Source organism: Sorex araneus, chromosome 2 (genome assembly GCF_027595985.1).
Source record: "Sorex araneus isolate mSorAra2 chromosome 2, mSorAra2.pri, whole genome shotgun sequence".
Taxonomy (NCBI): domain Eukaryota; kingdom Metazoa; phylum Chordata; class Mammalia; order Eulipotyphla; family Soricidae; genus Sorex; species Sorex araneus.
In genome coordinates this window covers 262,704,899-262,722,465 of record NC_073303.1, presented here as the reverse complement: position 1 = coordinate 262,722,465, position 17,567 = coordinate 262,704,899, and the positions used below count along the sequence as shown (strand labels likewise).

The 17,567-nt window shown below is 68.7% G+C and overlaps 2 protein-coding genes across 3 annotated transcripts; both read right to left on the bottom strand.

Annotated features, from left to right (window-relative positions):
• Positions 1–1,169: 1,169 nt before the first annotated feature.
• On the bottom strand, positions 1,170–7,252 carry SPARC (secreted protein acidic and cysteine rich). Of its 2 annotated transcripts, none has more exons than XM_055127206.1 (10): positions 7,111–7,252; positions 4,149–4,217; positions 3,990–4,055; positions 3,670–3,760; positions 3,382–3,503; positions 3,145–3,265; positions 2,680–2,813; positions 2,457–2,605; positions 1,938–2,086; positions 1,170–1,746 (listed from the first exon to the last, which is right to left on the bottom strand). In XM_055127206.1, exons 2-10 carry the CDS (start codon positions 4,203–4,205, stop codon positions 1,718–1,720), a joined length of 918 nt encoding a protein of 305 aa, XP_054983181.1. In that variant the 5' UTR covers positions 4,206–4,217; positions 7,111–7,252; the 3' UTR covers positions 1,170–1,717. The 2 variants fall into 2 exon arrangements, with proteins under 2 accessions (XP_054983181.1, XP_054983180.1); XM_055127205.1 differs by having other exon boundaries at positions 3,990–4,058; positions 7,111–7,251.
• A 6,998-nt stretch (positions 7,253–14,250) lies between these two features.
• On the bottom strand, positions 14,251–16,600 carry ATOX1 (antioxidant 1 copper chaperone). The gene is made up of 4 exons (XM_055127630.1): positions 16,522–16,600; positions 15,206–15,281; positions 14,952–15,092; positions 14,251–14,384 (listed from the first exon to the last, which is right to left on the bottom strand). Exons 1-3 carry the CDS (start codon positions 16,525–16,527, stop codon positions 14,968–14,970), a joined length of 207 nt encoding a protein of 68 aa, XP_054983605.1. The 5' UTR covers positions 16,528–16,600; the 3' UTR covers positions 14,251–14,384; positions 14,952–14,967.
• Between the last annotated feature and the right edge of the window lie 967 nt (positions 16,601–17,567).

Below are 17,567 nucleotides of genomic sequence, written 5' to 3'. Positions count from 1 at the left end.
GGGGTCCTGCATCTACCCCAGCCCCTCCTGTGCCCAGGAGACCCCCACGCCTGTTTCCCCACGTGGAGAATGAGGGGCTTCAGCTAGGGCAGGAGGCGCCTGCGGGAACCTCCCTCGCCGGGCAGGCCCCCCGACCTCCGTGGGGCGAGCTGGTGGGGCTCCCCGGCCGGTGGCCCTGCCACAGGCCGCTCGTCACTTCCTGCTTCCCGGCCCGTGTGCCGATTCAGCCCTCGTTTGGGGCCACACGCTGGTGCTCAGGACCGACTCCTGGCTCGGTGCTCAGGGAGCACTTCTGGCGGGGTCCAGGATGGAAGCCAGATGCTGCCCGTCCCGCAGCCAATGCGCCGGACACCAGCAGTGGCCAGGCCCACCGGAAGCTCAGACGGGTCAGCAGCGGCCCCTGGCAGACCCCTCGTCTGCACCTCCCCCGTGGGGTCACCACTGAGGGAGCGAGGCCAGCTTCAGGGCGGCTGAGTGAGAGGGTGGCCTGGCCTGCCAGCAGGAGGGCATATGCCCACCTGAGCCGGGACCCCGAGGGTCTCAGAGGGTCTGCACCCTTCACGGGGCAGAGGCATCGCCCACAGGGACAGCCAGGTCAGTGAGGGGCGGGTTTTCTGACTGAGCACTGGCCAGTCATCCCGTTCGCTTCTGACCGTCCGGTCTTCAGACAGCTGCTTGTGTCCAGTGGGCCGTGGGGCACAGGCACCCCCAGGATTGCGGGGCAGATGGTGCAAGGGCAGGTGGGCGGGGGAAGGATGGGCGGGTGGGTAGATCAGTGGAAAGGTGGGATGGTGGCTGGCTGGGTGGACAATGCTGACCACATGAATTTATACATGGGCAGACATATGCACGGATGGACATGTGCACACACATGCTAACGGCCGGGTGGCTGGGTGAGTGGGGCGATGGCCAGATGGACAAGACACGGGCAGATGGTCATGGATGAGGTGCTCGGCTGAGTGAACAAAGGGTGGAGGGGTGGGTGGGTTGGGGGAGCAGATCGGCCCAGGGATGAACAGGTGGGTGGGTGTGTGCGCGGCAGGATGGAGGTGGCCGCTGGGGGCCGGCTGGGTGGATGAGCGGACGGGCGGGCGGGCGGGTGGGCCGGCGAGGTCACTCGCGTGCGGCAGGACCCTGGCACCGGGCGGCAGAGCAGGTGGAGGCGGCTCCTAAGTCATGACTTTATTTGGGTAAACTCCAGCCCTGTGGAGTTGGCACGACTCATCGGAAGCAGCTTTTCCATGAAAGGCTTGGAGGCCTGAGTCAGCCGGGAGACACTGAAGGTTCTCGTGATTAGGGTGGGGGGCATGCGAGAGCTGGAGGGAGAGACTCTCGCAACAGAGCGTGAAGGGAACACGGCCGAGCAGCCCACACGCCAGCCTCTCATCCATCTACTTCCTCTGCCCACGACGTGTCCAGCGCAGGGGTGCGGTGGGCACCCAAGGCGGGCAGTTTTGGCAGCTGCTGCTTCCAGCTCCCACCTTGGAGCGGGAGCCCCAAGGGAGACCCTCGCCAGCCACCGCCCGAGCACCTGCCAGCTTCTCCCTCTCCCTTTCCCGGGCGCCTGCCCCTCCTGGCTCGGAGTGGGGCCGTGCGTGAGCAGGGGTGGGGGGGCGTCTGGGGCGGGGTTAGCACCAAGGACGTTCTCGTTAGATTAGCACCTTCTCGGGCACAGCCTTCCAAGCGTCTGGGGAGGTCCGGGAGCCGGCCCCGCGCCTCAGATCACCAGGTCCTTGTTGATGTCCTCTGCGAGGGAGGGGGCTGTCAGCGTCCCCCACCCTCCCCCCGCCCCCACGCCCCCCAGCTCCTGCACCCCCCTCCCCTGGGGCTGCTCCGTCCGGGAACAGCACAGAGAGCGGATGTGAGGGCAGGAAGGGGAAGTCGGGCCGGCGAGGGCCAGGAGGAGGGTCCCTTCCCGTGCCCGCGGGGGCGCTCACCGGCCCGGATGCCGAAACAGCCTGCCCACTCGTCCAGGGCGATGTACTTGTCGTGGTCCAGGTCACAGGTCTCGAAGAAGCGCGTGGTGCAGTGCTCCATGGGGATGAGGGGCGCACGCAGGGGCGCCAGCTCCGTGTGGGACAGGTACCTACAGAGACGCAGCTCAGCCTGCTACCCCTCGCGGGGGGCGGGGTGGCGACTCCCGGGTCCACTTCCGCCCGCCCCATCCCCCACAGCGCCCCCTGGGAACACACAGTGCAGCTGAGGACCAGCGGCTGCCCACAGCGCCTGGGGAAAGCGTCAGAGACACACAGAGGGGACTTTCTCACGGCTGCAGGACACAGCTGGACAGCCCTGCGCGGCCAGAGAGGGGCTGGGAGACCCGGCTGGTGGCTGGCAGCAGAGCACACACACGTACATGCGTGTATATGCGTGTACACATGCAAACATGCACACTCACCCGTATTCATGCCCTTACGAATGTGTGTAAACATGCGCGTGCACTTGCGTCCGCTCACCCGTCCACGGGGTGCTGGTCCAGCTGCCCAAACTGCCAGTGCACGGGAAAGATGTACATGTTGTAGTTCTTCTCGAAGTCTCGCGCCAGCAGCTCCACGGGGTGCTCCCCGGCCCCCAGGCGCTTCTCGTCCTCGTGGATCTTCTTCACCTGCACACACGGTCCGGTCAGGGGGCCAGAGCCGGGGTCCCCCGCCCCGCGCGGCCGGGCGGGCGGCCGCTCACCCGCAGCTTCTGCTTCTCGGTCAGGAGGCTGTTGTCCTCGTCGCGCTCGTACAGGGTGACCAGCACGTTCTTCAGCCAGTCCCGCATGCGCAGGGGGAACTCGCCCAGCTCCGAGTCCAGGCACGGCGGGATGTCTGGGGGGACGCGGGGTCAGCGGGGGCCAGCGGGGGCCGGCGGGGGCCACACCGGGAGCCAGAGTCTGATGGAGGCGGCCCGCCACGGCCGCCAGAGGTCAGCCTGGAGAGCCCACCCTGCGCCCCTCCTGGCGCTCACAGCCTGTAGCCTGTAGCCCCGCCCCCTCAGGCCTTACCCCGCCCCGCCCCGCGGACATGGCCACGCCCCTTAGTGTCCCGCCCTGTGGATGTGGCCCCGCCCCATAGGCCATTGCTGCACTCCTGGCCCCGCCCCTTGTAGCCCCGCCCCTGTGGGTCTGGCCCCGCCCCAGCCCCGCCCGCCCGGGCTCACATTTGCATGGCCCGATGTAGTCCAGGTGCAGTTTGTGGCCCTTCTTGGTGCCCTCCAGGGTACACTTGGTGGCGAAGAAGTGGCAGGACGAGTCGAAGGTCTTGTTGTCGTTGCTGCACACCTGCACACACCCGCAGCTCGTCTACAGCCGCTCGAGCCACCTGGCCCCTGGTCCCGCCGGGCCCCCCAGCACCCCTGGCCCCGACGACACCCCCGCCACCCCCACCCCCCCCTCACCTTCTCAAACTCGCCGACAGGCGCGGGGCAGCTGGTGGGGTCCTGGCACACGCACATGGGGGTGTTGCTCTCGTCCAGTTCGCACACCTTGCCGTGCTTGCAGTGGTGGTTCTGGCAGGGGTCTGGAGGCAGGGCAGGGGCGAGGCGGCGGGTGGGCAGGGGCCAGGGCTGACCGGGTGTTGGGGGACTGTGGGGCCTGTGGCTGAGCAGGGTCCCAGGGGCATCCAGAGGCGAGCCCAGCGTGAAAGCGGGTAGGCCCCCGTGTCCCTGCAGACCCCCAGCACCTACTCTCTGCCACCAGCTCCTCGGGGGCCATCTCCTCAGCGCCATCCTCGAACTCGCCCACCTCCACCTGCACGGGGTTGGCTCCCACAGGCACCTGCGGGCGGGCAGTGAGGGGGAGGGGCGGGCAGAGGGCACGGGGAGACAGTGGTGACCCCCCATGCATGTGGGACCCTGTCCCCCCACCCACGCAGAGTCCTCCCCAGCCGTGCGCTCCCACATACACAGGCCCCCCAGCAGTGCTCCCCCACGCACAGTCCTCCCCAGCAGTGCTCCCCAGGCGCGCACAGGTCCCCCCAGCGGCGCCCCCCGCACCACCCCCCTACCTCGGCCTCCTCAGCAGGCGCTGCGTCTTCCAGCATCACCTCCGTCTCATCGGGCAGCGCCTCTTGCTGCTGGGGGGAGCGGGTCAGGGGGCGGGTCAGGGGGCGGGAACAGGGGCGGGGCCCCGTGGCGGGCGACCCCGGCTCCGCCCCCGGCCTTACCGGCGCGGCCAGGGCCCTCCCGGCCAGGCAGACGAGGAGCAGGATCCAGGCCCTCATGGTGCTGAGACCCTGCAGGGAGCAGCCGTGTCAGGAGAGCGCCTTCTAGAACCTTCTAGCGGCTGGCGCAGTGTGTGTGCAGGGGGCGGGGGGCTCAGACCTGCCAGGCACGTGGGCAGCGGGCGCCCTGGAGTCACCCCTCCCCCGCGTGTTCCATGGCCTCTGGCCTTTGACCCTGACGCCCCAGTGACTGGCTTCTGCTCAGGGCCTCACCCAGGGGTGCTCGGGGACCTGCAGAGGCCCCGTGAACCGAGTCCCTTGAGCCACCTCGCGGCGCCCAGTGAGCACGCGGGCAGCTGCGTCTCTGTCGAGGACAAAGACGCCGGCCCTGCTAGAGGGAGGAGCCTGGAGGGGGCCGTGGGCGGGGCCCCGCTTCAGCCCCTCCTCAGTGGCCCGAGCGGGTGGCCTTGTGGCCACCTGATTTCTTTTCTTTTCTTTTTTTTTTTTTGCTTTTTGAGTCACACCTGGCGATGCACAGGGGTTACTCCTGGCTCTACACTCAGGAATCACTCCTGGCGGTGCTCAGGGGACCATACGGGATGCTGGGAATCGAACCCAGGTCAGCTGCGTGCAAGGCAAACGCCCTACCCACTGTGCTATCGCTCCAGCCCCTGGCCGCCTGATTTCTGCACAACTGCCCCACTGAGGCACTTTCCAGCGCACAGGGGATGCGACCTGCCCTGCACTGGGCCTCAGTGTCCCCCAAGAAGGCCAGGGTGGGTGGGAGCGGGCCCCACTGACCATGTGGTGTGGGCGGTGAGGGACGGACAGGCTGGCAGGGAGCACCACTCTTTTTTTCTTTTGGGTTTGGGCCACACCCAGTGCTGCTCAGGGTTGACTCCTGGCTCAGTGCTCAGGGGCCCCTCCAGGTACGTTCGGGGGACCAAATGGGGTGCCGGGGACAGAATGCAGATCAGGGATCCAAGTACAGTGGGGGGGGGGCGTTTGCCTCGCACGCAGCCGACCCGGGTTTAATCCCCGGCATCCCATAGGGCTCCCCGAGCACCGCCAGGAGTGACTCCTGAGGGCAGGAGAAACCTGACCCAAAAAACAGAACAAAAAAAAGAGAACCCAGATCAGTGTGCACAAGGCATGCGCTCCCCCTACTGTCCAGCACTCTGCCCCCCACCCCCCTGCTCGGGTGCACACAGCGGGGTGAGGAGGGCAGGAACCTGAGTGGGCGGGTGTGCATGTGTGCATGCGTGTGCGTATCGGGGCCCCTGTGTGTGCGTGTGCATGTGTGTGCATCGGCACGTGTGTGTGTGGCTGCAGGGACCCTGATACCCCGGGGGGGAAACTGAGGTCCCAGAGCAGGGTCTTGTCCCGCTCCCCCATCTCAGCCCTGGGGCATGTCACCCAGGACCCGCAGCAGGTCCGGCCCCGGGCACGGCCCTGCGCCCCAACGGGACCCAGGCCGGGCGCCAGCCTTCTGGGAGGGCACACAGGGCGAGCAGGACAAACCCCAACTGACCGCGGGTGTGGCCACCCCACCCTGGGGCCTCCCCTGTGGGGACGCGGCTGTCCTCGCGCTGAAGCTGAGAGGGCAGCAGTGCCTGGCTGGGCTGGCACCATGCCGGGCGTCCCTCTGTGCCCCGCAGCCGCAGCAGCAGGGAGCGGAGGCGCCACAGGGCCCTGCAGTCGGGGAGGCCCCAGGCCCCTCCCGCCTGGATGCAGCTGCCAGGGATGGGCTCCCCCTCCCCAGCCCTGAGGGCGGGGCCGGGCTCCGCCTGCCTGCACCCGCCCGCCCCGCCCTCTGTCGATGTGGCAGCCCCGCTGGCGCTGGCGGGTCCCTCCAGGCCAAGGCCCCCTCCCTGAGCCCTCTCTCCCGCCCCTCCCCCCACATACACAGGCACACATGTCACACAACACACAGCACCCACACATAACACAGCACAGCACACACGCCACAGCACATGTGTGCACAAGCACACACCACAGCACATACCAGCACAGAACACACACAGCACATCACACACACGCACATGCACACGCCACAGCACATACCAGCACAGTACACACACATCACACACCAGAGCACACACATGACACATCACACACCGCAGCACACACACACACACACACACGCCACAGCACATACCAGCACAGCACACACACATCACACACCGCAGCACACACACACACACACACACGCCACAGCACATACCAGCACAGCACACACACATGCACACGCCACAGCACACACCAGCACAGCACACACACAGCACAGCACACACACGCACACGCACACGCCATAGCACACACCAGCACAGCACACACGTCCACACACAGATGCACGTCATGCAGGCCACAGCGCAGGTGCGAGCTGGGCTGAGGGACCTGCTCTGACTGCCTGGTTGGCACCGGATCCTTCAGCCTGACAGGGGAAACTGAGTCAGAGAGAGGGTCACCCTGAGGCCCAGTCCACGTGTCCTGGGCTGCCCGCGGGTGCTCCTGACCGCTCGGGGGCCCTTTCTTGTGTCCCAAGCCTGGGGGAAGTGCTGAGGGAGCACTCGGGGAGCACGCGGGGAGCCCATGGGAGGGGGTCTCAGAAGCAGCAGCCCCCCAAGGGTGTGAGTCTGCCCCGCCCCCTCCCCAGCCTCCTGCCTTATCGGCCTGTGTCTGTCCAACAATGCCCGGGGCCCAGAGTGTTCCGAGGACTCGGCCTCCCCGCCTGCCCCACTGCTGAGTGCCCCCCCCAGTGCCCCCCGCCCGCCCAGGGAGCGGAGGGTCCTGCGCCCTGGGCGGGCTCCCGGGGGAGGGGAGCTGGAGGCACCTCCCCCGCCCGCAGCCACACTTTTGCAGAACTAACGGTGCTGGGCTGGGGGCGCATGGCGTGTGGGCCGGGCGGGGGGCGCGTGGCGGGTGGAGGAGCGGCACCGGGCGGGCACCGGGCGGGACGACGTACCTCGGGCGGCGGCAGGCTGTGCTGTGCTGTGCTGGGCTGGGCCGAGCTGTGCTGTGCCGGGCTGGGCTGGGCTGGGCTGGAGTCTCCTGGAATGTGAGGGCTTTAGAAGGAGCAGCGCCGGAAACCGGGGGGCGGGCGGGCCCCTGAAGCCCCTCCCCGTCTCCCTCCGCTGCCGGCCGGCGGCTCCCTTTCCTTCCTCCCTCCAGGCTGGCGTCCCGACCCCTCCTGCCCACACCCCCAGCCTGGCCAGCGTCGGCCCCTGGAACAGTCCCCTCCTTGTTCTGGGCCCGGCAGGCGTCCCCAGCCCGCCGGCACCGGGTGCGGGAGGGGTCAGGGCAGTCAGTCCCAGCTCAGGGACCCCACTGGCCATGGCCCACCCGCAGCCCAGCACCCCCAGCCCCCAGGCTCATCCTGCAGCTGCTGTGTGCCCCGAGGGCCTTGCAGAAGCTGGGGGTCAGGGAGCTTTCTCAGGATCCACGGCCACCCACCCACACCTCCCCCATCCCCGTCCCCAGTCCCCTTAAGCCCTACAGCCCTGCAGTGACCCCAGGGCCCTGGCACGGCTTTGGCCCTGCACCATGGGCCTCCCTCCCGTCTTCCACCTGCTTCTGCTCTTCCTAGGGGCCACACCAGGGCCACGTGGCTCCCCAGACCAGGGCCTCTGTCTCAGCCCCGGCACCTGTCACCACTGCTCTGGGCCCAGAACCCGGGGATGGGAGCCGCTGCCCCAGAAGAGGGAGAGGAGCAGGCCAGGAGCCCTGAGCCCAGGCCCCGGCTGCCCCAGCGGTCAGCGAGGGCGAGGCGCTGGGCTGGCCGGCCTTGCTCTCTCGGGAGTGGAGGACCCTGACCGCAGGGTCCGAGGAGGGGCACAGCCACCCCGAGACACCCCTGCCCGCCCCTAGCCCCTCACAGCTCCGCGCGTCACCTGGTCTTAGCGAGCCCAGAGACCCCGCCCAGGACCCCCCGAACAGGCTCCAGGACCGGCCCCGGGAGCCCGCCGGGCCCGGATCAGGTGTTGGCACTGAGAGGCGCCTCTGTGGGGCTCAGGGGCGCCTTTGTCCGCCCCCGCGGGGGCCGGGCCCCTGTCTGGCGCAGGGCCAGGGCAGGGCAGCGGCCACTGTTTCCTGGGAAGTGCCCAGGTGCAGTGGACACAAGGCCGCTCCAGCCCCCAGGGCTCCGTGGACACGCTCCTGGCGCGGTTGGTTCTGCCCTGTCCGTCTGCCCGTCTGTTTGTGCCTCTGCCTGTGTGCCCACGGGCCACGCCCGGGGCCGTGTCCCCTCTCCGGGAGAGCCCAGTGCTCGAGTCCCAAAGCAGGTTCCACAGGAAAGGGGCTGTCCGGAGAGCCCATGTGGTGTCCAGCCCCGCACACAGCCCCCAGACCAAACACTCAAACCAAGGAAGGACCATCACAGGGGAAGCGGGTCCAGCCCAGCCGCCGAGGCAGCATCTGGGGACATCCTGATGCGGAGAGCAGGGAGCACCACCCCGCTTCAGGGAGCACCATCCGGATGCAGGAAGCATCACCCCGGTGCAGAGAGCAGGGAACACCATCCCGATGCAGGGAGCACCATACTGGTGCAGGGAGCAGGGAGCAGCATACTGGTGCAGGGAGCAGGGAGCAGCATACTGGTGCAGGGAGCAGCATACTGGTGCAGGGAGTACCGTCCCGATGCAGGGAGCACCGTCCCGATGCAGGGAGCAGCATACTGGTGCAGGGAGCACCATCCTGATGCAGGGAGCACCATAATGGTGCAGGGAACACCATCCCGATGCAGGGAGGAGCAGGGATCAGTGCTTCCTTGGGTGAGCGCCTGCCTTGCTCGTGGCTGACCCAGGCTCCTTCCCCTAGAAATCACTTTCCCTGCTCTAGACTCGGCTGCCCAGAGGTGCCCACAGATGTGAGGGGGGAGCTGAGCCCCACCCTGGCCCCCCTGTCAGGAAAGGGGTGGCTTCCAGGGTGGGTGCAGGTGGGGACCCAGCTGGGGAAGTGTCTCCCAGGGAGCCCCCGGGGCAGGGGCAGGGCTCCGGCATGGGGTGACTCAGCCCTCCCTCCAAGCGGCCTCCCCCTCCGGCCCTGGGACAGGCTGGGGTGCGGGGGCTGGGGGCTGACAGGGCCTCACAGGGACTCGGCAGCCAGACCCGGGGCCCGGGACCCCTCGGGGAGTCATGGTGCGGCCTGGGCCCAGGCTGAAGGCTCCTCAGCCCCCGTCTGGCCCCTGAACCCCCGGTTCCTCCTGAGTGCAGAGCCCCGCCCCGCCATCCCCCAGGGACTGGGGTCTGCACGTGCTCGCCTGGGGGTGGGGGCAGTCCAGCAGCACCTGGGGGGGCTGCCAGACCAGGCGCCAGCCCCCGCCCCAGGCCTCCCCTGGTGCTGGTCAGTTCTCTGCTGCGGCCTGCTGGCCTGGCCCTGTCCTCTGTCTCAGCGTGGCCCCCCTTGGGGCTCCCTGTGTGTGTGCTGGGGGGGCTGTTTCCTTCCCGAAAGCCCCGGCCAAGGCCACAGAGGCAGCCTGCGCCCACCTGGCCCGGCCCCAGCCCCCGCCCCAGCCCCCGCCCCTCCTCCCTCCAGCTGCCTCCGCAGACATTCCTGAGGGCTGAGGTCAGCTCCAGCCTAGGCGCAGCCCCCTGCCACGCGGCCATTGGGGCTGCTCCAGTGCCCTGCCCCCACCACCCGCCCGCCCCACCCGCCAGCCACGTCCCCACTCTCCGCCCCCGTGACTCTCTCAGGGTCCCAGCCCAGTTCTGGAAAGGAACTTGAAGGCCTGAGGTGCCAGCCGCCTTCCCCAGTATGGACAGGGTTCCCAGGGCCACTCCAGGAGTCACCCCCGAGCACAGGACCGGGAATCAGCCCTGAGCGCCTTGGGCCTGCTGCTCTGGGGTTGGGGCAAAGGCTGGACAGGCACGGGTGGGGGGCTGGGCCCAGGGAGGGTCGGAGGACCCCCGTGGAGAAGGCCTCTCTGGGGACAGTCCCATGCTGCCCCACCACCCGCCCTCCCTCTGGGCTGCCCACCCTGCGGCAGGGGGTCCCTGTCCCCGGGGGGCCCTGCCCCTGCCCCCCTGCCAGCCGCCCGCCCAGCTCGGCTCCGGACTTTCTAGAACCAGGTTCTGGAGAAACGGCAAGGGTGCCTGGGGCCGCCTGGGTTCCTGCCCGGCCACACCCGCCTGCCGCCTCCGCTACCTGCCCGGGCCTCAGACCTGGCTCCACACGCCCCGGCACGGCCCGGCAAGACCGGCCTGGACGACAAGGCCCAGCGTCTCTGCAGAGCCCACGGGCGGGGTGGGCGGCACGCAGCTCAGCCCCGAGCCCCGGGTGCGACTCCACGGCCCCCAGAGGCCTCCCTGTGTCTCCCGGCTGCGCCCCGACACGCCCGGTCTGTGCCACACGTGGCGGCACTGTGGGCGCCTCTGAGGCCAGGCCCGAGCCTGCCAGCCCGGGGGGTGGGGTGAGCGCGGCCTGGCCGACAGCTGCCGGCCTGGGCCCTCGTGGCCGGAACCCGCGCAGAGGCCTGACCCAGGGCAGGCCCAGGCCCTTCCCGGCACCGAGCCAGAGCCGCCCCCAGGAATGAACCCGAGGCCCCGCAGGGAGAGGCCGTTGCCCCACTCTGTGCTGACACCCCTGCCCTCCCGTCGTTGGCCACACCCTAGGGCCAGCTGTCGAGGGCCCTCCCTGTGGTGGGGTTGGTGTTTGGGGGCCGCACCAGGTGGGCTGGGGGACCCCTGTGGGAGTGGGAGTGGGCCCTGGTCGCCCTGCTGTGGCTCGGCACCCCCGCCCGTGACCTGTGACCTCTCACAAGCCAGATCCCGGTTTCCCCCATGGGGACCTGCTGCAGGCAGTGACCCCTGGACGCCGGTGGCCAGCCCGCCTCAGCCTCCCTGCTCCTGTCCGGTGACACCCGAGAAGCCACCCCCTATCTGCAAACGGGCTCTGTGTGTGTGTGTGTACAGGCTGTGTGTGTGTATGAGCTGTGTGTGTGTGGATGGGCTGTGTGTGTGTGTGGACGGGCTGTATGTGTGTGTATGTGGACGGGCTGTGTGTGTGGACGGGCTGTATGTGTGTGTGTGTATGTATGGACGGGCTGTATGTGTGTGTGTGTGTGTGGACGGGCTGTATGTGTGTGTGTGTGTGTGTGTGTGCGCGCGGGCTGCATGTTTGGACGGAGGCGCCTGCCCCCGACTCCCTCGTCTTGGATAAGGGCCCAGAGTCTACTGAGGGTCTCGAAGACCCCCGGAAGGGAAAGCAAGCCTGAATTTAGCACCAGTGTCAACAAACGGGACTGTTGTGTTGGGGGGCCGCCGGCAGACCCGGGGGTGCGGAGGGGACGTGGGGTGCTGGGAGGGACTCGAGCTCGACCACGCTGGCCTTGCGTGGATTTTCTTCGCCGACGTGTTGTTGGGGCGGCCCCGGTCTCTCGGCAGGGGGGCTGGGAGAGGAGACCGACCGGGCTGAGGGGCCCAGCCCGACGCCCCGACTTCCCCCGGCCGGGCTGCTGGAAAAGTACCGGCGCCTGCGGGCGAGAGGCCGAGGGGCTCGGGGGGGAGCCGCGGGCTGTGGCCTCACCTGCCCGGTGTGGGGGCTCCGGGGGCACTCGGCAAACACCCCGCCGGGGATCACAGAGCTGGCCTTTGTGGCCCACGCTCCCCCGCCCGGGCTCCCTTCCCAGCCCTGGCCGACACCCGGCTGGCTGGACGCGGGCGACTGAGAGGCCCCAGTGCCCGCCTGGCTGGGAGGCTCCGTCCGCACAGGAAAACCGTGTTTCCAAACACCTCATTATGCGGACGCTGCATCGGGGACAGGCCCCGCGGGGGCGTCCCCGGCCGGCGGGTTGGCCCGTGGCCCGACCCCGAGTCAGGGACAGGGGGGCCAGTAGGGCCCCCGCCTGCCTGCCGCCCGGTCTCCCCAGGACACAGGTGACCAGGACACGGGCTGTGGTGCCTGTCGGGGGGCTCCAGGGACCCCCGAAGGAGGGCGCACGCGCCGGGGATGGCGTGCAGAGGGGCCGAGACCCATGTACGGGGGCCGAGGCCCTGCCAGCGCCGGGCAGCAGAGACGGAGGAAACGTGTGGATGAGCCCGAGGGTGCCCCTGTCTCGGCCCAGGTGGGTGGGCTTGGCTGGCCTCGTCTGTCCCGGGAAGGCCACCCTCGCTCCCCGCTGCATCTGTCCGCCTGTCTGTCCACCCACCCGTCCGCCCCGCCCGGCCTCACGCGGTCTCGCTGCACCCGGCATTGGTATGTCCGGTGGGCAGTGTGCCCAGTGGCCAGGCGCTCCCCGTCCCCTTGCCCGGCCTGGGTGGGGGGCCAGTCACGCGGCTCACAGGTCCCAGGGCTCCCTGCAGCTCCCATCCCTGCAGGCCCTGGGAGGGGGCTGCCCCATGGAACGTTCTGGAACGTGCATCCCGGCTGGCTGGGTCCAGGGCGCCCCGCCCCACAGGAGGCCCTGGGCAGTAACTGTGCCCCGGGGCCCTGAAAGCGGGTTTGTCCTTGAGGGGCCTCCAGCCCGGGGGTGCTGCAGGCCCACGGCAGAGGCCTGAGGGAGCCGCATGACCCCTGCCTCTTGCTGTCCTGGCTCCACTGTCCACCCCCACCCCACCTCCTCTCAGCTGTGCTGTATCGGGGTGGCGGTGCCCGTACCGGGTGTCCACCGGGCCTGCCCGAGCGCCCCCAGCCTCCCAGAGCTGGGGAGGGGCCCTGAGACCCCCTGTTGGGACCCTAGCCTGGTGCGGTGTGACCCCCACCCTGCCCTCCAGCCCTGAGACCCTCTGCAGAGACCCCAGCCCGGCGTGGCCCAGCCGCGTTCACTGGTCGGCTGCTGGCAGGGCCCACCCCGTGGGGAAAGCCCCCCCACCCGCCCACCTCAGGCTCCCTCCTGGTGCCCGGATCCCCAAGAGACGAGAACTCGGGTGGGTGTGGGCTGGCGGAGAAGGCAGAGGGGACAGGCACTGCTGGGTCTCAGAGGGCTCCTGCCAGAAGGGGCCGGCCAGGAAGCACCCCTAGGGCCAGGCGCCACGCCCCCGCCTCCTCCCTGCAGAGGTGCAGGGGCGCCACCTAGAGGGCAGGAGGGGAAAGGCCCGGGCAAGGGGCCGGTCCCCGCTTGGGTCCCTCCCTAGGGGCCAGCCCTGTGCCCCTGCCCGCAAGGCCTGACTGCTAAGGCCGGGGGAGAGTGTGAGCCCCCTCCTGGCCGGCCAGTCGCCCGGCTGACACCCAGAAGGGCAGCCAGTGGTCAGTGGCGTTTGGGGGCTCTGCTTTGTTCCAGGGCCCGCCGGGGAGTGGCATGGGGGCTTCCTCTGCCGGGGAAGATCTCACTTTGGACCCTGAGGCAAGAATGAGGGAGGGTCAGATGGAATCCAGACTGTCCCGCCTCACACACGGACCCCCCACCCGAGGGCGAGGCGGTCAGCTTGGGACACTTCAGAGGTGCTGACCCTCAGAAGCGGCCAGGGCCGGCCACACACCCACCCTTACCCACACAGATACAGACACACAGAAACGCATGTACGCCCACACCCCGTACCTATACACACACACACACACACACACACAGAAATGCATGTACGCCCACACCCCGTACCTATACACACACACACACACACACACAGAAACGCATGTACGCCCACGCATGTACGCCCACACCCCGTACCTATACACACACACACACAGAGAAACGCATGTACGCCCACACGCCGTACCTACACACACACACACGCATGCCCACACCCCGTACCTACACACATGCACATGCATCCAAGCCCATACCTGTACCTACACACACACATACACACACACACCCTGTACCTACACAGACAGGCATGCACGCCCATACCCCATACCTACACACGCATGCACACACACTGCCCCTGCTCACAGATACACACCCCCATACCTACAGATACACACGCATGCACACCCACTGCCCCGTATCCACACCCACTAATACACACATATGCACACACCCCACCCCATACCCAAACTCTGTACCCCCACACACACACCCTGTGCCTCCCAATCCAAGCACACACTCACACCCCCCCCCCTGCACTCAATGCTGTCCACTGTGACTCCTGGGACAAGAACAGAGGGGCTGTCCTGGGGGCTTGGGCATCCCACAACCCGACCCAGGCCCTCATGTGAGACAGCACGACTTAGATGCACTTCCGGGCAGGGCAGCTGGACTTTATTGCAGGGAGCCCAGGGGGGTGCGGGGCACATCTCTGCAGGAAAAACATCTGCTGTTCCTGGGGTCCAAGGGTCCAGCGAGCAGGGGGGCAAGGGCCAGCATTCCTGGAAAACAGAGGTGGTGGGCAGGGGCGCCACCTGCTGCCTGCTGCCTGGTACTGCAGGGGCCGGGCGCTGGTCTGCACTGCAGGGTGGCCAGTGGGGACACTGGTCCCCAGACGCGGTCTAAAGCTGGCCTCAGGCGGGCACAGGCTCTGGTAGGGCGCTGGTGGCTGTCACCCTGAGCCACCTGCCGCTGGAAGCCGGGGACTCAAGGGTATGGAGTGAGGGCCAGGGAGCAGGGATCACTGTCCTGCTGACCAAGTGGACGGATGCAGAGCTGTGGGCAGGGGACTGAGGGGGGGGGACTCAGGGTGGGGGCAGGGCTGGGCTGCAGTGCTTGGCCACTGTGCCCAGAGGTGCAGCCAGCCCTGGGCCTGCGGCTAACCCACCTGTCTGTGGGCAGAGGCCGTGGGGGTGGGGGGCAGTCCAGGGCACCCCAGGGGCAGGGCTGGCCAGGCTCGGGGGGGAGCGCACAGCCCAGAGACGAGGAGGAGCAGATCACACGGCAGAAAAACGGCCCCCCCCCAGGGCCCGTCCTGCTGTTGGGGCTGGCTGGGCTCCCGCACCCACCTGCTCGGCCTGGCCCCTACTTGGGCCCCAGGTAGGACACAGCCTTGCCCGTCTTGCCCAGGGTCTCCAGCAGCTTGTCCACGCCGTGCTCTGAGTCGATGCTCACCTTCTTGTTGGCCAGGTCAATGTCGAACTGCACCCCTGCAGGGGGACAGGGGCGGGGGAGGAGGGAGCACCCCTGCAGGGGGGACAGGGAGCACCCCTGGGGGAGGGGCTGCGTGGGGAGGGCCTGGCGCTGGGCCCGGCGTGCTCACCTCCCAGCTTGTTGAGCACGCGCATGACGGCGCTGGAGCAGCCTTCGCAGGTCATGTCCACGGAGAACTCGTGCCTCTGGAACAGAGGGCGTGGGCTGCAGTGGGGGGGGGGGGGGCGGGCAGCCTGGAGCCTCAAGCTGCCTGCCTGGTGTGGCTGTGCAGGGCAGGGGCCTCCAGGGGGCGGGGACAGCCCGTCCAGGCTGAGGCCTCGGGTACTGGTGTCCACCCTCTCCGGAACTGGTGGCCGGGGGCCTCAGTTCTGGTGCGGGGAGGGCTGGGGGCCAGCGGGGGGGAGTGAGGATGAGCGGCCGCCTGCCCCTTCCCTGCCCGCACCTCCTACTGATCAGGGCTCAGGCGTGACCAGTCCTGCTGGGGACTGCAGAGATCCCCGTGGCCTTACCCACTCCCCACCGGGCAGGGCTTGCGGGGAGCAGGACCTGGCAGGGAGAGCTGCTGGGGCACCTCCAGCCCATGTCCCACCCCTGGTGGGGGACGGTCGCCCACACACCCGGTTTCCACTCCGGGCTGAGTTGCTGGCCAGAGTCTGGGGGCCAGGGGTCTGCCGCTCTCAAAACAAGGGTCTGCAGCGGACACCCTGGCTTTGTCTTTGCGGCCGCGCCTCCTTCCTGGGGACCCTCATGGCGTGGCCGGAAATTGAGACACGGATTGGCAGGGTGGCCGGGCCGCACTGCCCTGCCCTCAGGGCCTGGCCGCACAACAGGCTCAGAAGCAAACAAGTGTGGACAGCGGGCGTCTCCTGGGGCCCCACAGCAGGGCAGGCCTGGGCGTGTGGTCTGACCTGTCTCCAGGCACCTCGCAGCCCATGGGAAAGGTTACCTGAGCCAGGACTCACCTGGGGCTCCCCAAAGGCTGGTGCTAGGTCACGGGGCTGCGGGGAGGGGCAGGGCTGGGCCCCGGCGGCCCAGAAGGCTCGGGCTGGACCGCTGGCGGCCGTGACCACTCCGGCCCAGCACGCTGGTGGGGTCGGGTATGGGGGAGCCTGCAGGTGAGGACGCTGGCTCGGCTCCTGGGGGCCTGTCCACCTGGCTGAGCTCTGCAGCTCCTGCTGGCCCCGCGGATCCTCTCCGCGGCTGGCCGCGCGGACCCGGCTCGGGGCTGTCCCCCGCGGACCCTCTCCCGAGCTGCCCCCCGAGGACCCTCTCCCGGGCTGGCCCCGCGGGCCTCTTGTGCCCAGCGGGGTGTCCAGCGCCGACCCGGCTGGGGTCACGCGCGCTGGGGCCTCCCTCGGTCTGTCCCCTCCAGTGGCCCTGGACACAACCGCGGCCCGACCCGGCGGGGCCACACCGGCCACTTACCGGCATGACGGCAGCGCTTTGGGCTGGGGCTCGGGCCGGGGGCGGCGCTTCCGGGAGTGCGCGCCCGGGCCCCGCCCACCGCCGGGTCTGCCCAATAGGCGTCGCGCCCGCAGGCCCGCCCCCGCCGGGCCCGCCCAATCGGCGCCGCGCCCGCAGACCCCGCCCCTCAGGCCCCGCCCGCCCGGCCGCGGCCTTCCGGCCGGGCCCCTCCACAACCCGCGCGGCTCAGTGGGTCCCGCGCAGCGCGCCGGGGTCTGCGGGGCCGCGTCCGCCCTGGGGACCGGAGCGCAGGGGACATTCCAGCAGCACGTGGTTTGCAGGAGGCGCTCCTTGCCCAGGTTCCGGGGGCTTGGGTGCCACGCACGGCCGCGCTGGGCTACACCCCCAGCTTCTCTCCCAGGGGTGCCCGGGGCCCACGCGGGAGGCCCGGGGCCTGGGGTCAGTCCCCACCGCCGCGTGGCCCCCTCAGCCCTGCCAGCAGCAAGCCCCTGAGCAGCTGGCCGGCGGCGGATCTTTGGATGAGTGTGACTCGAAAACCTAAAAATAAAAACCGAAAAAGAATCCCCCCCTCAAAATGATAAAATACTCTGGAAATTTAGGTCACGTAGGTGTAATATTTAAATATGTACTTAAAAGTGTATCGCTGCATAGAAATACCTCAACACGCATGTACATTACATATACGCACTTTCTCAGTCTTTATAACCACCACTCAGGGCTGGGCAGAGAGCACGGCTTTGAGGCGCACCTTTCATGCGGCTGATCTTGGTTTTGCCCCTGACACCACATACTGTCCCCTGAGCACTTCCAGGAGGTCAACTGAACACAGACAGGAATAGCCCCTGAGCACTGCAGGATATGGCCAACCCTCTTCCCGTACCTCACCCCAAAATAAACCAACTGTGGCACTGCCAGGATGGGGCGTAGGCGGCAGAACCGGGCCCAGAGGATGCGGGAAAGGCACTTGCCTTGCACGTGGCCGGCTCGGGTTCAAACTTCAGCACCGCACATGGCCCCCCAGTCTATTCAGGAGTGATTCCTGAGCA